This window comes from Petaurus breviceps, unplaced genomic scaffold (assembly GCF_028583685.1).
Source record: "Petaurus breviceps papuanus isolate PSGF00001 unplaced genomic scaffold, PetGlider_PUasm1.0 139, whole genome shotgun sequence".
Taxonomy (NCBI): Eukaryota; Metazoa; Chordata; class Mammalia; order Diprotodontia; family Petauridae; genus Petaurus; species Petaurus breviceps.
The window spans coordinates 9,965,886-9,984,393 of record NW_027185697.1 but is presented as its reverse complement, the minus strand read 5'-3'; the positions used below and the strand labels follow the sequence as shown (position 1 = coordinate 9,984,393).

The 18,508-nt window shown below is 40.4% G+C and overlaps 1 protein-coding gene and 1 pseudogene across 1 annotated transcript; both read right to left on the bottom strand.

Annotated features, from left to right (window-relative positions):
- Positions 1–6,983: 6,983 nt before the first annotated feature.
- On the bottom strand, positions 6,984–7,283 carry LOC138146111 (transcription factor BTF3 homolog 4 pseudogene; annotated as a pseudogene).
- Positions 7,284–9,402: 2,119 nt separating this feature from the next.
- LOC138144793 (hereditary hemochromatosis protein homolog) lies at positions 9,403–15,674 on the bottom strand. Its single transcript, XM_069066226.1, has 5 exons — positions 15,406–15,674; positions 12,846–13,106; positions 12,169–12,435; positions 10,244–10,522; positions 9,403–10,131 (listed from the first exon to the last, which is right to left on the bottom strand). The coding sequence occupies exons 1-5, from the start codon at positions 15,488–15,490 to the stop codon at positions 9,989–9,991; spliced, it is 1,035 nt and encodes a 344-aa protein (XP_068922327.1). The 5' UTR covers positions 15,491–15,674; the 3' UTR covers positions 9,403–9,988.
- Between the last annotated feature and the right edge of the window lie 2,834 nt (positions 15,675–18,508).

The following is an 18,508-nucleotide window of genomic DNA, read 5'->3' as shown; positions in this document are numbered from 1 at the left end:
CAAGTCTCTCCCCACTACATTCCATCCTTCACACAAGTTCTACCCAGTTAATTCTGAGTAGCTAGGTGTGAGGGGTGATGACTACTTGTCAGTGGGTTCTATTTGGGATTCTTCTTCAAGTTTGGCTTTTCTGTGTGGTAATTGAGGCACCTTCTAAATCTCAAAATCTATGATTCTATAAAAGGAAGAGTGAGCCTGGGCAGTCCTGTTTATAGAGAAGTGCCCTTGTGGAAGGTCTGGTGTCCCAGGATATTCCTTGATGGTTTCCCCTATGGGTCTATACTTGTGATCCCTTACTTTTTGTACATCCTAGAATAGTCTCCTCAACCAGTGCATGTTTCATGTTGCCTGAGTTCTGTGTCAGAGGTCCGAGAAGAGGGAGAACTGGCCTAGAAAAGAGAGAATGTTTCTGGGAAGGCTAATTAGAATAAAGGTTTTAACAGAACCTTCAGAGCTCTTCCCTATTTATTATCCAGGGTATGCCTTTGTTAGATAGAGTTCATCAGACTTTTCCATTCATTGATCAGAGTAAGTAGACATTTCATGTCCTGAAGAAATTGCCCTTGATTAATTCTTTGAATTTTTATAGGTAGTATCACAGTTAACTTTGCAGTTATTTTAACCATTTAAAAACTGTGAAATATTTCTTTCCTAATAGCTCCTCTAAGACAAAGGCTGACCAGATATCCTTCTTCTATTGTATCCCTCACATTAGCTATCTTGGACTTGGGTGCAACATTAGTGATAAAGAAATATTGGAATGCAACAGGCAGACTTCAGCAAAACCTGGAAAGACTTATTTGAACTGATGCTGAATGAAATGAGCAGAACCAGGACAACATTGTCCATAGTAACAGCCACAGTGTGCATTGACTGATTTTGATAGACTTAGCTCTTCTTAGTAATGTAAGAACCTAAAACAGTCCCAAAGGACTCATGATGGAAAATGCCATCCACATCTAGAGAAAGAAATATGGAGAAAGAAATATGCAAGGCAAAGCAGACTATTTCCTTTCTTTGTTATTTTTTGCTTTCTTTCTCATGGTTTCTCCCATTCATTATAATTCTTCTCTACAACATGACTAATGTGAAAATATGTTTAATAGAGACCAATATGAAGATCACATGCCATCTTGGGGAGGGAGGGAGAAAATTCAAAGCTTATGGAAGTGAATGTTGAAAACTAAAAATAAGTAAATTTACCAATTTAAAAAAATATTGGGTTAATGTATGATAACAAGGCTCAGGGAGAGTCAGTGACCTAAACCAAGACTTCGAGTTCATGGAGTTTGTTTCTATACTTCTTCAGACTGAAATTTTCTCACCTCAAGTTACAAATTCAGTATTACTTTGGGGAGAGTGATGGATTCTTCATGCAAAGTAGGGAAAGAGGAAGAGGTGGATGGTTAGAGGGGGAGGAAGTAGAATAGTTTAAGGTTTATTTCTACTCCTATATTCTCCCCCCTGCTAAAATACATAGAAAAGTCCTTATGATAATCAAAGAAATTACTTTGTTTCTTCAATTTCAATTGTTCCCTTTACTAATGTGGAATCTCAGAAACAGAACCAAACACTGGCCAAATATTAGTGTTGAATAAAAATGTGGGCAAGTGACAACTAGGGGAAAGATTCCCAAGTTTATTAATGTGTTGGGAGAATAACAAGGTGAGACATACATTTTGATCCTTGCCACACAAGCTCCAAAATTCCTACAGAATCACTGAATTAAAAATATGAGAAAGAGGGGTGGCCATGTAGCACAATGAGTAAGATCACTGGCCCCAGAGTTGGGATGACCTGGGATCGAATCCGGGCTCAGATACTTAGCACCACACCCAGAAATAACTGGCCGTGTAACCTTGAGCTAGTTACTTAACCCCAGTTGCTTTAAAAAAAAATATGAGAAAGAATCTTGAACAGCTTAGAAGAAAAGAGAATAGTATATTTATCTCAATTATATAAAACCAATTCCTTTTAAATTGTTAGACATTACAGGAGATTAAAAGCTGGGGAGCTTACTGTATAAAATTACAAACTTTTTCAAAACAACCAATAATTATCACTATCAGATTTGAAAAAGGTGCATCAAATCTAAAAGATAAATGCTGAACATAAAAAATTTATAAGGATCATAGCTGAATATTTGTGTCTAATACCTAATTACCACTGTAAAACTCTAGGATGGGTGAACAGTTTGCATACAAGAACCCTAAGAAAGCATAGCAATATGTTGATCACAACTATTCTTTAATAATGAAGGGTTTGTGGTTTGATTTGTGGGGGGGAATTTCACTGACCCAGAGCACCATGTCTCAGTGAATTAATATGTAATTTACTTGTGCAACTGGACAACCTGGTAGTGAATCTTTATGAATTGAGTGAGGTTGGTTTTGGGACAACAGCCATCTCATCCCACAAATATACTTTCTCGAGCTTGGGAGGACCTGCCAGTGTTTCTGCTCTACTGGCAAAGCTTGGAGAAGCCTAGGTCACCAATGCTACAATGGGGCATCAGTAGAGGACATTAGTGGAGGGGGACAACAGCAGCAAAGGAAAAAATGCAAACCTAGATAAAAAACATGAAAAGTACTTTGTAGGAATTTTTCATTTAATCTTGCACGTATATTTTATTTCCCCCTCCCCAATGGAAAGTAAGAATCTTGAAGACAAGGAATTTCCTTTTTTCTATTCATTTTCCAGATACCTAGTGCATAGTAGGAATGTAATAAATAACAATTTTAATAATAGCTAGTACTTATTAAACACTTCAAAGTTTTTAAAGCACTTCAAAAACAGATGATTTTATCCTCACAATAACCTGGGAGGCAGGTGCCATTGTTACCTCCATGTCACAATGAAAGAAAATGTGGCAAAAGTGTCAGGGGCTGGATTTGAACTCAGTTGTTCTTGACTCCAGGACTAATGCTCTGTCAATTGAGCTACATGGGGGCCTTTAAAATGCTTGTGGAATGGAATTGAATCAATAATAAACTAATGCGTTGTTATAGGCATATTATAGAAATGGATTTCTAATTAATCATAAATGGTGGTAAGTGCAGGTTTGTGCTTGCTATTTAAAATGAAATGCAAGTGATGTTTCAAAATGAGATATTTATAACCCATTTCTTTACAAAGTATTCTCCCTTGGCCCCCGAGAAAAGACAGAAATCTTTGTGGTAGAGAGAGATCATTCAGGGACAGCATTAAGAGTAATGTTCAGGGAACCCCAAAGACGATGATTGACTTGTCTAGAGTCTTGCCCTTGGTATGTTCCTCTAGGGCAGAGGAGTAGGAGAAGCAGCAGAAAGAAAAGCTCCTTCTAGCTGACCTGTTGAACCTGTCAACAAAGTAACCTTTAGTGGAAGAAAAGAATTTCTTACTCATAGATAAAACCATATGTTCTTGCTGCTTCCCAAAAAAGTTAATTTTAATAGATTTTCACCCTTCCATCCCATCCCATGCCCTTCCCCACTCTCTTCTATATTGTAGTTCATACATTCTTCCAAACAATTATAGAAATTTCCAGAGGATGCACAGTCTGTTGAAGTACTTGAGAAGCCATTTCATTTGGCTTTCTGTCTCCAAGTAGGGCCACCTCCGACCTCAGAACCTGAGCTCCTAAATCTGAGCAGGCTTCCTCTGGCTTGGAGACCCGCTAGACTTATATGCTTTTCCTGTCACTGAGGGCAATACCCGATAAACTCTCCCTTAAACACTTTCCTAAAAGGGTCCTTTGCCCCCAAATTTCTCATAACAATGATAACAAAAACAATAATAATGGAAGACAGAAGGATAGTGATTTGGCCCAAGACCATTTCTCTCTGAGCCCCATTAGAAAAGATGAGAATAACAAGAAAACCACCCAGGATGGAACCATCAGAATCTCTCTCTTTTGCATGAACAGACAAATGATAAATCTATATACTGGAAGTGCAGACTTCAAAATATTCTTTGAAACTGTAATGGGAATGTAAATTTTAAAGATCTTCCCTGCCCCTAGGCTAAAGTGCACCTGGAGCCTGGGGAGGGAGGCTTGTTTTCAGTAGATACTTTTTGATTGGCCAGTGGGTCCAGAAGGTTGTTACATTCTCTGAGCCAGGAGAAGGCTATATAAGCCCTGATGTGTAGCTTTGTTTTGGGACTCACTTTGAGAAGTGTTCTGTGATTTGATCTGGATTTTGGGAAGCCGTTGACCAGAGCCCCCCGGCTTTGAAAAACAGAGATGTTGAAACCCAGATGTTGATTTGGTATGGATGTAATGGTTGGACAGTTTGGAAAGCTGTCTACTTGATCTGTTTCTGTCTTGATAATTCTTCCTGTATACTTTGAAGTTCAGGGTGCTGACCTTTTTCCCCTGAACGAGGTAAACGATATATGTTTGACTGATTAAAGTAAGCTTGTTAACCCATTTTGAGTTGCTTTCCTTTAACAAAGCAGATCTAAGAACCTGTGTTGGCAGACACCCTGAGGATGCTTGGGGTGCTTGCCGCTGCAGAAAGTCAACCAAGAAATGTTAATAGAATGATCATAGCAAGACCACAGATCAAATGATTGGTCATAATTGCCTGGAAGTAACATTGATGAATAAAATTTTAAATAATCTCTTTAATAGAAGTCAATGTGCCACACCATAGCTTCTGAGCTATATGGAGTGAGAAGCATGAAAATATAGAGACCTAGGTGAGGAAGTAGAAATTTTGTGAGACCACGATCAGGTGCCTGTCATTTCTGACATGTTGTTTGTTATTGGAGTCATATAAGTATTCACTCAGTGAACCTCCCAGGGATGAGCTGACACCCTGATAACTTCATTCAACTGTGAGATGTAGTTATTTTAGTCACTTGTGTACTTCCACAGAGTGCTCAGTATAAAAGAATAATCTTTTCTTGCTGATGATAGTTCCCAACATTATTTATATAAAATCTTCAATGAAGAAGACAAGAAAAAATAACAACATTCCCTTAAGTCAAAAGGGAAGTCTCTCCACTGATGCAGAGGACAGTCTCCCTGCCCTTGTAGATGGACTTTTAAAGAATTGCTCAGGCCAGGGGAAATCATCACCGGGTCTCTTGCTGATGAGACATTCTACCTTTATCTAGAATGGAAATTAAAGAACAGAAGCACAGCATGCTATGGGGCCATACTTGGGACTTTTTAACTGGGTCGAATCAGGCAGAGCTTTCACCCATCTTCAATAATTTCTAGGAACTTCAGGTCACCTCCAGATCCCAGTGTGACATGAGAACAGGACTTTTAAAGAAAAATAATATTAGTTGCCTTTATGTAGAACCTTATGGTCCCATATAAGTATAATAAGGCTCAGTTAGTGCATGATGTCAATCACACCATGGCTTGAGGTGTAAGCTCTACATAGGATAGTTTATTAACACCAAGATGTACTCATCCAGAAACTGAAGACTCCCCCGGGTCTTTGTACTAATGGAATATTAGGACTTGAAGGGACCAGAGGGACCATCTACTTCAACCCTTATGTGCCCTGGATTTCTCTTGAAAAAACTCCTGCCAAGCAGTTATGCAACTTCTTCTCTGAGACCTCTGTCATGCCGAACTCACTGTTTCCTGAGTCAACCCACTTCTCTTTTGAATAGCTCCAATTTTAGAAGATTTCCTTATGAGGAACCGAAATGTGCACCTCTGTAACTTTGACCCTTTGCTCCTACTCCTTTCTGGAGACAAGAACAGATCCTGTTTCTGTGTGTTATGCACATAAACAATATCAAGTCCTACTTAAACCTTCTTTCCTCTAGGATAAACACCTCTGATTTTTCTTAGTGATGCAATCTTTAGCATTTTCATTGCTACTTCTTAATAAAAGAAATAATAGAATAAAATTTGTATTCCTTGCTACCGCAAGGAATGGTGAGCTGAGCTGAGAGCAGGAATGATGAGCTGCCTGCATCGGGACCTGGGCAGGAGACAGGAGCAGCTGCCACCTGCGGGAGGAGAAGGAATCCAGGAGTTCAGAATTCAGCCACAGGAAAAGATAAGAACTGAACAGCAAAGCAGGGGCACTGAGTGTGTTTCCTGGCTGCATCCCACAGTTTGGGACCCAGAGGGAGGATGGACTTGTGACTATGGTGGGTGGGATGAAGTGCCTTGGATCCCCAGGCACCCCACCTTGTTGGTTTTGTTGCCCAGCCCCCTCTCTGTGCTTGGAGGCAGAGGCTGGAGCTGTGTGAGAGGAAGGATACCCCTCCCCCCTCCCCCAGAGAACTTTATTTGAACTCTTGTTTTGAATTGAGGTAATAATGCTATGTACTTTGTGTTTGTTTAAGGCCCAGTGGCCACTTTGGTAACTTTAGTTCTGTACCTTGAAAATGTGACCTAAGAGATGTTTAGTGCTAATTCAAAAGTAAATTGTCTATGCTATGGGCATGAAAGATCTTGGGGCCGAATGTAATGGGAATGCAAATTTGGAAGATCTTCCCTGCCCCTAGGCTAAAGTGCACCTGAAGCCTGGGATGGGAGGCTTGTTTTTCAGTAAATACTTCTTGATTGGCCAGTGAGTCAATAAGGTTGTTACATTTTCTGAGCCAGGAGAAGGCTATATAAGCCCTGATGTGTACCTTTGTTTTGGAGGCTCACTTTGAGAAGTGTTATGTGATTTGATCTGTATTCTGGGAAGCTGTTGTCCAGGGCCCCCCCGGCTTTGAAAAACCCAGATGTTGATTGAGTATGGATGTAATAGTTGTACAGTTTGAAATCTGTCTACTTGATCTGTTTCTGTCTTGATAATTCTGCCTGTATACTTTGAAGTTCAGGGTGCTGACCTTTTTCCCCTGAACAAGGTAAACGATATATGTCTGACTGATTAAAGTAAGCTTGTTAACCCATTTTGAGTTGCTTTCCTTTATCAAAGCAGATCCAAGAACCTGTATGGGCAGCAAACCCTGAGGACGTGCTTGGGGTGCTTGCTGCTACACCAACCCAGTCCATGCCAGCCAACAAGAATCATCAGACTCTAGTTGGCTTCATTCTTTGATGCTTCCTCAACATTTTCTATGACACCTGGCTAATTATCATCCTCTTTGTCAATGTCTTCAGGCTTGGGTGCTTTACTATGCCACACTTGCCTTGGGAACTGTTCAGCTAACTCTGTAAAACTTGTTAAACTGTCAACTCCAAATTGACTTAATATTCTAGGAAGCATTTCTGTTATTGGCTTTGCTTCTGCATGGCAAGTGATTGCAAAGGTGTTGATGGAGAGAGAAGCCTGGACTTTGGCATTGAAATGAATAATCACCCCATCATTTTAAATCATGCTCATCTCTTCAATAGCAGTAATATTATTCATAGTCAACTTTTTGAGAGAAATCTGAACTTTCTTCTCTTCTGCTGTGGCTGTTCTGTGCACCATCTTGTCTTTTCTGCATGTGGTGCCCTTGCCTCCTATCTGGACCTGAGCCTGAAACTTGACCAATTTCCTCTTGATTCATGCTGCTGGTGGATATGGAATTGAGGTGGGGGCTTCTTCTGTTGGCAACATGCAGCAAATATAATTATAATTTCAAATGATATGAAAATGTTTCTGTTATCTCTATGAAGATAAAAAGGTGTTAGAACATGGAGATAAGGCACAAAATGGTTAAGAAACAGCGAAAGCCTATGTAAGATGGTGAATAGAGAGCTTCTTAGTATCTTAATCAAATTAAGTTACCAGACTTATATTAAAAATATCCCAACACACCTTGAATACTTATTGCCAATCCACTGGCAGTGATCTCTGAAAAATAATGGTCAATGAGAGAGGACTGCAGGTCTGGAAATGGACATATGAACCAATTTTTAAAGGGAAGGTCATGGATACTTTGTACCAATGTAATGCGAATGTAAATTTTAAAGATCTTCCCTGCCCCTAGGCTAAAGTGCACCAGAAGCCTGGGGAGGGAGGCTTGTTTTTCAGTAGATACTTTTTGATTGGCCAGTGGGTCCAGAAGGTTGTTACATTCTCTGAGCCAGGAGAAGGCTATATAAGCCCTGATGTGTAGCTTTGTTTTGGGACTCACTTTGAGAAGTGTTCTGTGATTTCATCTGAATTCTGGGAAGCCATTGTTGAGAGTCCCCTGGCTTTGAAAAACCCAGAATGTGGAAACCCAGATGTTGACTGGGTATGGATGTAATGGTTGGACAGTTTGAAAATCTGTCTACTTGATGTTTCTGTCTTGATAATTATGCCTGTATACTTTGAGGTTCAGGGTGCTGACCTTTTCTCCTGAACAAGGTAAAAGATATATGTCTGACTGATTAAAGTAAGCTTGTTAACCCATTTTGAGTTGCTTTCCTTTAACAAAGCAGATCCAAGAACCTGTGGTAGCTGCAAACCCTGAGGACGCTTGGGGTGCTTGCTGCTACAACCATAAGCCAATGAACTGAACTTGAACTACCAACACAATTCTATCAAACATTACTAAAGTGCCTCCTCGCCTCTCCCCCCTTTATTCTGTACCACCCAAGCTATCCTGGGTGTAGGAAAATCACAGTGAGGAACTCTCTCTACCAGTGAAGATTTGAACTCTACATTTATATCTTAGAGAGCTTCATGGGAATCTGAGAGTGACTTGTTCAGGATCATGCAGACAGTATGAGACTTTTTTTTTGAGACATAAATATTTGTTTTATTTCCTAATGGGGGCAGAGTGAGAATCAGTAGAACTATTATCCAATTTGCTCTCTACTGTACACACCCACCCACTTTCTCATACACCCACACACAACACATTTGTGAACACACAAAAACCCTCAAAGCTGAACCAATACTTCTTATTTTGACCAAAAGAGTAGATCCTGGGAGTAGTTCAAAGAGCAAAATTAACTGACAGAAAAATGCTGAACAAACAATATCATTATTATACAAAATATTTATATTGCTGAAGTATTAACATGAGATGTTCTTACATGGGATACTTGAATCCAGATCTTCCTAACTTCAAGACAGGGCCTCCTCTGTTAACTATAAGAAGCTACCTCTTACTTTGATAATGACAGGTATTTAATATATATTTGTGGTAATTAGTTGAAAGGGATTAGTGACTGATTTGTGAGCATCTAGCAAGGGCAGATTGATCACTAAGAGCCACCATGGTTTGTGATGAGTTGGATGAAACCATATATGGCATGTTCAACAAATATAGAGATCATTCAAAGCCAGGAAGGATAGCTAATGCCATTGGATGACTATAAATAAAGCAAATGACCCAATCAGATGCCAAAAGATGTTCAAAGGGCAGAGCAACAGGCAGAATATGATAAGATGAAATTTCATAGGAGTTTTGCATGTTGTGTCACTCAATAGAAGGAAAGTTTAATGAGAGCAGGGAATATTTTTTCTTCTGTTTGTGTTACAAGTATCTAGCAATACACTAATCAGTCCTTGACAAATGTTTGTATAATTGGATTGGATCAGATTTTAATACAAGTAAATGTTTTCTCATAGTTGAATAAAAAATGGTAATAAGTATAAGACATTAATATGTACATACACACAATGTTTTCTGGAGAAAAAAAGACAGGGCATTTAGTAGAGAGAAAGTCCAATATAGGTCAACAATGTGACTTGGCCAGGGAGACAGAGAAAAAGGCCAAAGTAGTCTCCAACTGTACTATAATTAATTAATTGTTGATCAATAATCATATTATATCCACAATTAATAAAAATAATTGACAACATATACATAGCACTCCAAAGTTTGACTGGCCATTTATACGCTTCATATTACTGTGAGATAAGTGCTATTATTATTCCCCTTTTACAGATGAACATACTGAGTCTTGGAGAAGTTGACTTGCCCAGTACATTATTGAGAAGTTTTTTGATCAGGTATACTTTGGACTCCATAGCATCTGTGTCCCACTTTGACCCTGAGATTCTGGAATTCTCTTCTCAAACATTTTCACGCAACCAGTTACTGAGGTTGCTATAACAGCATCTCCTGGTCTCTCGAGGGCTCCCCATCCAATATCTTTCTGTCATCTCTCTCTTATTACATGCATACCTGCCTTCCTCTTCCTCCATGCTATGAAGGCCCCAGCACAGCTTAGCAGTAGGATGACAGCCAATACAATGCCCAGTGCCAGGTCCCAAGGCTTCTCCATTGTGGGCTTTTCAGGGACTATAGGGAGAAAGGATAGAATGTAAGTGTGGGTACATTCAATGGAAGAAGGAGGAAAGGAATGGAACTACACTCTGGGGATGTGATGAGAGTGTCTGGCTGAAGCACTTGCCTGGATACACAGCAGGGGTCTTCAGCGCAATGTGTTCCACCACACAGGTATAACCTCTACCTGAGTCGTCTGGTGAGAGCTCTAAGGTAACTTGGAGGTAGAAGGTGTTATCCATATTGGGCAGGATGCCACTGGAAGTCTCCTTTCCCCATATACCAAGCTTCCCATCCTTCTCCCAACGCAGCAGGATGGACTGAGGGTAGAAGTCTCTGGCTGTGCAAGAGAGAATGATGCTGCCTCCTTGGTTGACATGGCGAGATACAGTCACCTCAGGGGGCGCTGGGAGCAGAGATCAAGAAAGAAGGCATCATGTCACTATCTAAGTGAATGTTTCGTGCTTCCCTAGTTTCTACCTTTATTGACGTCCCTGGTCTCCACAATGTAGCATCCATTTTCCTATTGGACCCAATGGATCCATCAGTCCCTTGAGAGTAGCATGATACTTTATACCCATTTGTATCTCCTTGCACACCCAGGAGAGTGCTAGATAAACACTAGTTACAGAGTCAGCATCTGATGTCATTGATGACCACATCACCAGCAGCTTTCTAAACCATCTTCAAGTAGTTTGATCTGCTATGATGGATTAAGAATAGAGTCTTCTACAACAGGTCAATATTCCACATGATCCATGATTTCATCAGTGTGGGTCCTTCTAATGGTGAACATATCAAACAGTTTATGTTTACTAGGTTATCTTTCATGAGTTTCTTTTACTGCCCTCTTAAACCCCAACAAAATAAAAAACATTATTTTGTGCCCAAATTCCTGGTCATGATGTTCTAAATTTGTCTAGATGACTCACTAGACAGCACACACAAAGCCCATCATTCTTGGGGCTATACATAAAGTTTTTCCAGCTTGGCAGGACACAGCAGAATTCTATTCAACTTCCATAGCCTTTGAGCTCCTAGGATATCACTCGTGCCTTTATGAGGCAGGTGGGAGGAGATGAACTTAAACAAAAGAAATAAAGAAAGATGGAAAGAAAGACAGAAAGAAGAAGGAAAGAAAGAGAATAAAGAAAAGGGGTGTAATGGGAATGTAAATTTTTAAGATCTTCCCTGCCCCTAGGCTAAAGTGCACCTGGAGCCTGGGGTGGGAGGCTTGGTTTTCAATAGATACGTTTTGATTGGCCAGTGGGTCCAGAAGCTTGTTACATTCTCTGAGCCAGGAGAAGGCTATATAAACCCTGATTTGAGACTTTGCTTTGGGGCTCACTTTGAGAAGTGTTCTGTGATTTGATCAGATGAGACTCCGGGAAGCCGTTTTTGAGAGCCCCCCAGCTTTGAAAAACCCAGATGTTGATTTGGTATGGATGCAATGGTTGGACAGTTTGGAAACCTGTCTACTTGATCTGTTTCTCTGTCTTGATAATTCTGTCTGTATACTCTGAAATTTGGGGTGCTGGCATTTTTTCCCTGAACTAGGTAAACGATATATGTCTGACTGATTAAAGTAAGCTTGTTAACCCATTTTGAGTTGCTTTCCTTTAACAAAGCAGATCCAAGAACCTGTGGTGGCAGCCACCCTGGGGACACTGGGGTGCTTGCTGCTACAAGGGGGAAAAGAGGAAAAGGGAAGAAAAGGGACAGAAAGAAATGAAAGGAGGTAAGAAAGAAGAAAAAGTAGAAAGGTAAAAGGAAGAAGGACAAAGAGATGGAAGGAAAGGAAGGTAAGTAGGAAAGAAAGAAGGATGGCATGTGAAAAAGTAAAAGAAAAAGAAGTAAATGAGAAAAGAAAGGAAGAACACAGAAAGCATGAAAAAGGGAATCTCAAAATTTCTCACATTCTCTGATTTACCCATTGTAAGTTGGAGCTAAGTTCAGAAACTATAGATAAAAGATGTTCCACTAGGGTTCCTGTTGACATACAGAAAGATGGGGGTGAATCCTGGGAGGAGATGGGAAGAAGCAAACACTCACCGTTATCCTTTAAGCTTTTGTACCCAATGATTTTCTTCATCATGTCAACACAATATTTATTCATGTAGCGTTTCCTTATATCTGTCCAGAAGGGGCTATCCAGAACATATTGGTATTTTTTGAATTCAGGCTTTAAATTTTCCCACTGCCCATCTTCTTCTTCTATCCTGTAATATTCCTCTCCATCCCAAATTAAATGGACATGGCTCTTTATCTTTATGTCGTTGTCTATTTCACAGTCTGCAAGGAGTTGCCCTGTGTGGTTTCCTGTGGAAAGACATTGGAGTGGGCTCTTCTGGGACTAGTATAGAGAGGGAGACCAGTAAGTAGGATCACCTACACCCCATCCCTAAACAGAGGGTCTAAACATGGCCATACACCCCCTAGCCTCAGAGTTCAGGTTAGGAGAGAATAGTGAAATTTCTTGGGATGGAAGGAGAGGTGTCATAGAAGAATTATAGAAAGAGATGGTGACCCAGGATGTAGGACCTCCTGAATGAAGCCTAAGGCTCAAGGATGTATTCCTTAATTCCTTTCTCCAGGTTAGTAAATAACAATGGACTGGGACAAGGACATCCATTTCAGTGGTATGATCTCCTGGGGATTCATCTAGTGGACTTGGAAGAGAAATAGACAAGGGATGATGAAAACAGGGTAGATGAATGGGTCTGACTTACTGTTATGGTTAGTGTCATTCTTTGCTAGGTAGTGCATTACCCAGCGGACATGCTGCTCATGGTACACCAATAAATCACGCATCTCAGTGATGTAATTGACTCCCACTGCTTTGGGGGTCCAGGGTATCTTGAAAAAAGTTTGCTGCTGTATAGTGTTGTAGGATACAATTTCAATATCATCAATGAAGCTAATTCCACTTAGTTCCAAGAGAGAGTAGGTTGTGCCCACTGCAGTGAACTGACCCACATGCTTGTGGTGAACTGAATTATTAGAAAAAAGAAAAAAAGAGAACATGGTATTTCAGGTAACCAGAGGACCAGTGTTTCCTCTAATTCATTTCTTTGCCCTTCTTCTGTCCCCCACCATCTGTAAGGGGAACTATACAAATGATTCCAAAATCTAAATTTCTAACTCTCTCTCTCTTCCTCTCTCTTTCTCTCCCAAAGGATCCCAGGTAGGTAGTGTAGTGGATAGAAGAGTGTGATTGTACTTAGGAAATCTGAAGTTGAAATCCAGCAAGACACACTTAAACTGTGCAACCCTGGGCAAGTCACTTAAGCTCTTCAGTTTGCTTTTCAATAAAATTAGCACAATTTTGACACCTAAGTCTCCAAGTTCTTGTGATGATCAGATGAAACATTTGTAAAGAGCTTACCACAGTGCATGGCAGGGAACAGGGGCTTAATATATGCTTATTTGAAAAAAACCCTTTCTTTTGGTCATCTCCAATTATATTGCCTATAGGTAGCTGAAACACAACATGTCAAAAACAGAACTCATTATTTTCCCTCCTAAACCCACTTGTCTACCTAACTTTCCATTTCTGTCAAAAACATAATGAATATTCCAGTGACTCAGGTTTGTAATCTCAGATTCATCCTTGAGTTTTCCCTTTTTCCCTTCTTTCCATAATATCTGACAAGTGGCCAAGTCCTACTGGTTCCACCTCTACAACTTCTCTCAAATTCAATTCTTTCTCTCCATTTACTCAACTGCTCCCCTAGTCCTTACCCTCATCCCCTGTCACCTGGACTTTTCCATTTTCCTCCTAAATGGTTTCCTTTCTTCAGTTCTCTTCCCTCTCCAATCAATCTTCCCTGACCTTCCCATTTTCTTTTTTTTTTTTAATTTTTTTTCCTTCCCATTTTCTTTTTCTAAAGCTCATCACTCTCTTTCTCTAAAGAAATCTAGTTACCCCCTAAGGCCTCTAGGATAAAATACAAACTTTTCCATTTAATAGCATTGAACACCAGTCATAGCCTGGGTCCAGTTTACCTTTGGAGAATTATTTTATAGTTCTCTCCTTAATGCATTTAACATTTCTGACTCCCTGGCCTTCTTACCGTTCTTCACACCCAGCATTCCTTCCCATCGTTTTCCTGAGACTGTCTGTGCAGCCTGGAATGTGACCTCTCCTCACTTCCCCCTTTGAGAATGCCCAACTTTTTCTGAACTACAGCTCTAGCTCCACCTCCCACAAGGTTTTTCCTAATCCCTGCAACTGAGAATGCCCTGCCCTAATCAGAAATTAATTTGTATTTACTTATATATGTAATAATTATTTATTTCCAATCATGCAAATTCTTGTCACACAGTAGGGAATTTATATGGAATAGCAGAAAAAACCTTGGCTTTGGAATCAGAAGAACTAAGTTTGAATCCCTTTTCCAAGACTAAATGTGTGACTTTAAGAAAGTCACATAACCTCTCTGGGTCTCAAGTCCAAGTTTGTAAAATGACCTTTCAGATCCCTTATTATTCTCCTCTATATTCCGTCTTCGTCACTCACACAGCCCTTACCCTAGTTTAGACCCTCATGCCTCTAATGTACAATAGCCTCTCACTGGTCTCCCTACCTCAAGCCTCTTCCCTCTGATTTTCCTAAAGCATTACTATCTCACTCTTCTGCTTAATGAACTCCAACATCTCTCTTTTATCTCCAGTGTAAAGTTCTTTGCTTGGCCTTTAACACCTTTCAGAACATGAATACTTCCTGCCATTCCAGCTGAGAGTCTTACACTTGACTCCCCTGCACTCATTTGTCTACCCAGGAGCAGCTTCCTGACTTCCCCTCACCTGCACTCTACCTTCCCCAAACCCCTTTGTCCCAACTGTTCCCTATGTCTGGAATGATCTCCATCCTTCCCTCCTCACTTCCCAGTATTCCTTTGAGTCTCAGATAAAACGCCATCTTCAGGAAGCCTTTCCTGGTGGCCAGAATTGCCAGAGTTCTCCTTTCTAAAATTACTTTTCATCTACTCTGTATGCATGCTGTAGGCATCTTTTATTTACTTGCTCTCTGCCCCTTTAGAGGGTGAGCTCCTTGGAGGCAGGGAAAAGGTTTTATTTTATTTATCTGTTGGTGTCTTTAGCATTTAGAATATAAGTACAGTGTACAAATTGTTTAGTAAATTGTTTACAAATTGCTTAGTAAATGCTTGTTGACTGAGTTCCTGCCTTTCCTGAAGCCTCTTGCATACAGTGAGTGACTTTCCCCATTAGACCTGAGTCTCCATGTTCTTTCTCTTCTCTACCTGATGTCTTTCCCCCTAGACTTACCTGCCTGGGTCATTCTAAAAGCAAATACCCCGAGAATGAGAAGCCAGGCTGAAGGGAACCATCTCCTTCTCCTCTGACACTCCATGATCTTCAGAAAATGACTACCTGCCTTCTTGTCAACCACACCTCAGCTGGGAGAGGCTTTAGACCCTTTTTCCTGTGTCCCAGGCAATACCTAAAAGGGAACTGAGGCCTCCTTTGAGTCTTTCAAGGTTCCTTTCTCTATCCCCACCCAGGCTGGGGTGGGTACTGCTGAGGCCCTCCCCTCCTCTCATTGTCACCCAAGAGATCTGTTACTAGATCAAAACTTTCCCTGCCTGGAGGATATGAGAGAGGAAGTGAAACAGAGTCTGTGGTGAGGCCAGAGCCCCTCAGAGCACAGTCATCATCAGTACTGTTCAAGAGACCCAGAGATTGGCTGGTTCAATGCCAACCATCAAGTTGTCTTTCCTAAATGTTTGTTGAATCTAGACACTTAGGTCTGACAAGATCACCAGAGAGACTTTATTCTGAGGGAAAGATATAGAGAAGAGATCCCATTCCCCCTTTCCTCACACTGCCCTCAGGGAGCCCCTGGTTTAATGGGAAGGCAGGATTCCTCCCCTTTGGGAGTTCCTGCATTTATGGGGCAGATTTTAATGGAGGTACCAGTCTGAAAGGATGCTACTGAGTATAATGAAGTGAATCTTACTCTTTAAAGTTAGCAAAGGCTTCATATATATGACTATCCCATTTGTCCCTCACAATCAGCTTTGAGGCAGGAACTATTATTATCCTTTTTTAGATAAGGAAACTGAGTCTGGGAGAGGTTAAATGCCTTTCCCAGGGTGACACCACTAGTATGGAAAGGTCACCCTGCCTTTGTTGATGTTCTTACCACTGCTCCACACTGTCTTTCAATGATGATTCATTTTATCCTCTGTCCATGTGAATGGCAGGGCTCTGGGTTCTTTCCAGGATTAGGGCACTGAGTCTTAGCTGGCTCCTCCAAGTGCTTGTAGACTCACCATCTGGGTGTCTGGCTCCCTCCATTGTGAGCATGGGCTGTGCTGCCCTGGGTCATCCCTGACTCTGAGTCTGTGCATCAATAACATACAGGACATCACTTGTCATACAGTAGGTGCTTATTAAATTCTTGCTGATTGAGTGAACATATACTATAAAATCTGTGGGATCATTGCCTATGGCTTATGGGCATGCAGGAAAAAGTCATCTACCATTCTAAAGTCCAAGCTGAGCTAATTATCTTTCTCCCCAAATCTTCTCTATTCCCACCCTCATCATTACTGCTGAAGTCACTTCCATCCTCCAAATTCCCCAAGATGGCAGCCTCAGGGTCATCTTTGACTCCTCCCTGGCATTCACCCCATATCTTTACTCTATTGTCAATACTTGCCATTTCTACCTTTTCTACATCTCATATTAATCCTCTTCTCCCCTCCATATGCCCACAACCCTTAAACAGTCCTTTATTATCTCTCACATACATCACTGCAGTCACCTTCTCATTGACCTTTCTTCCTCAAGTCTCTCCCCACTACATTCCATCCTTCCCACTAGTTCTACCCACTCAATTCTGAGTAGCTAGGAGTGAGGGGTGATGACTACTTGCAATGGGTTCCATTTGGGATTCTTCTTCAAGTTTGACTTGGTCCAGGTTGTAGTTTAGGCACCTTCTAAATTTCAAAATCTGATTCTATAAAAGGAGAAATGAGCCTGGGTAGTCCTGTTTATACATAAGTGCCCTTGTGGGAGCTCCGGTGTCCCAGAATATTCCTTCGATGTTTTCCCCTATGGGTCTATACTTGTGATCCCTTATTTTTTGTACATCCCTAGAAGAGCCTCCTGAACCAGTGCATGCTTCATGTTGCCTGAGTTCTACATCAGAGGGCCTAGAAGAGAGAGAATGTGTCTGGCAAGGCTAGTTAGAGTGGTTGATAGAGGTCATCAGACTTTTCCATTCATTGATCGGAGTAAGTAGACACTTTGTGTGCTGAAGTAATTGCCCTGGGTTAATTCTTTGAATAATTATAGGTAGTATCACAGTTAACTATGCAGTTATTTTAACCATTTAAAAATTGTGAAATATTTCATTTCTTATAGCTCCTCAAAGACAAAGACTGACCAGATATCCTTCTCCTCTTGTATCCCTCACATTAGTTAGCTTTGACCTGGGTGCACAATTAGTGCTAAAGAAATATTGGAATACAACAGGCAGACTTCAGCAAAACCTGGAAAGACTTATTTGAACTGATGCTGAATGAAATGAGCAGAACCAGGAGAACATTGTACATAGTAACAGCCACAGTATACATTAACTGATTTTGATAGACTTAGCTCTTCTTAGCAATGTAAGAACCTAAAACAATTCCATAGTACAGCATGACTAACGTGAAAATATCTTTATTAGGGACCTATATGTACAGCCTATATCAGATTGCATACCACCTGGGTGGGGGTAGAGAAGTTAAAACTTACAGAAGTGAACATTGAAAACTAAAAATTAATTAATTAATTAATTAAAAAAATAAATATTGGATTAATGTGTGATCACAAGACTCGGGGAGAATCACTGACATAAACCAAGACTTAGAGTCCATGCAGTTTGTTTCTATACTTCTTTAGACTGAAGTTTTCTCACCTCAAGTCACAAACCCAGTATGATTTGGGGGAGAGTGATGGATGCTTCATGAGAAGTGGGGGAGAAGGGAGACATGGTTGGTGAGAGGGCAAGGAAAGAAATCAGACTAAGGTTTATTTCTACTCCAATATCCTCCACCTGCTAAAATACATAGAAAAGTCCTTATGATAACCAAAGAAAGGACTTTGTTCCTTCAATTTCAATTGTTGTCTTTACTAACATGGAATATCAGAAACAGAACCAAACACTGGTAAAATATTAGTGTTGAATAAAAATGTAGACAAGTGAAAACTAGAGGAAAGATTCCCGAGTTTATTAGTGTTGTTGGGAGAATAATATGGTGAGACATAAATTTTAATCCTTGCTTTCTTCTGGATCATTGAATTAAAAATATGAGAAAGAATCTTGAACAGCTTAGAAGAAAAGAGAATAGTATATTTATCTCAATTATACAAAACCAAT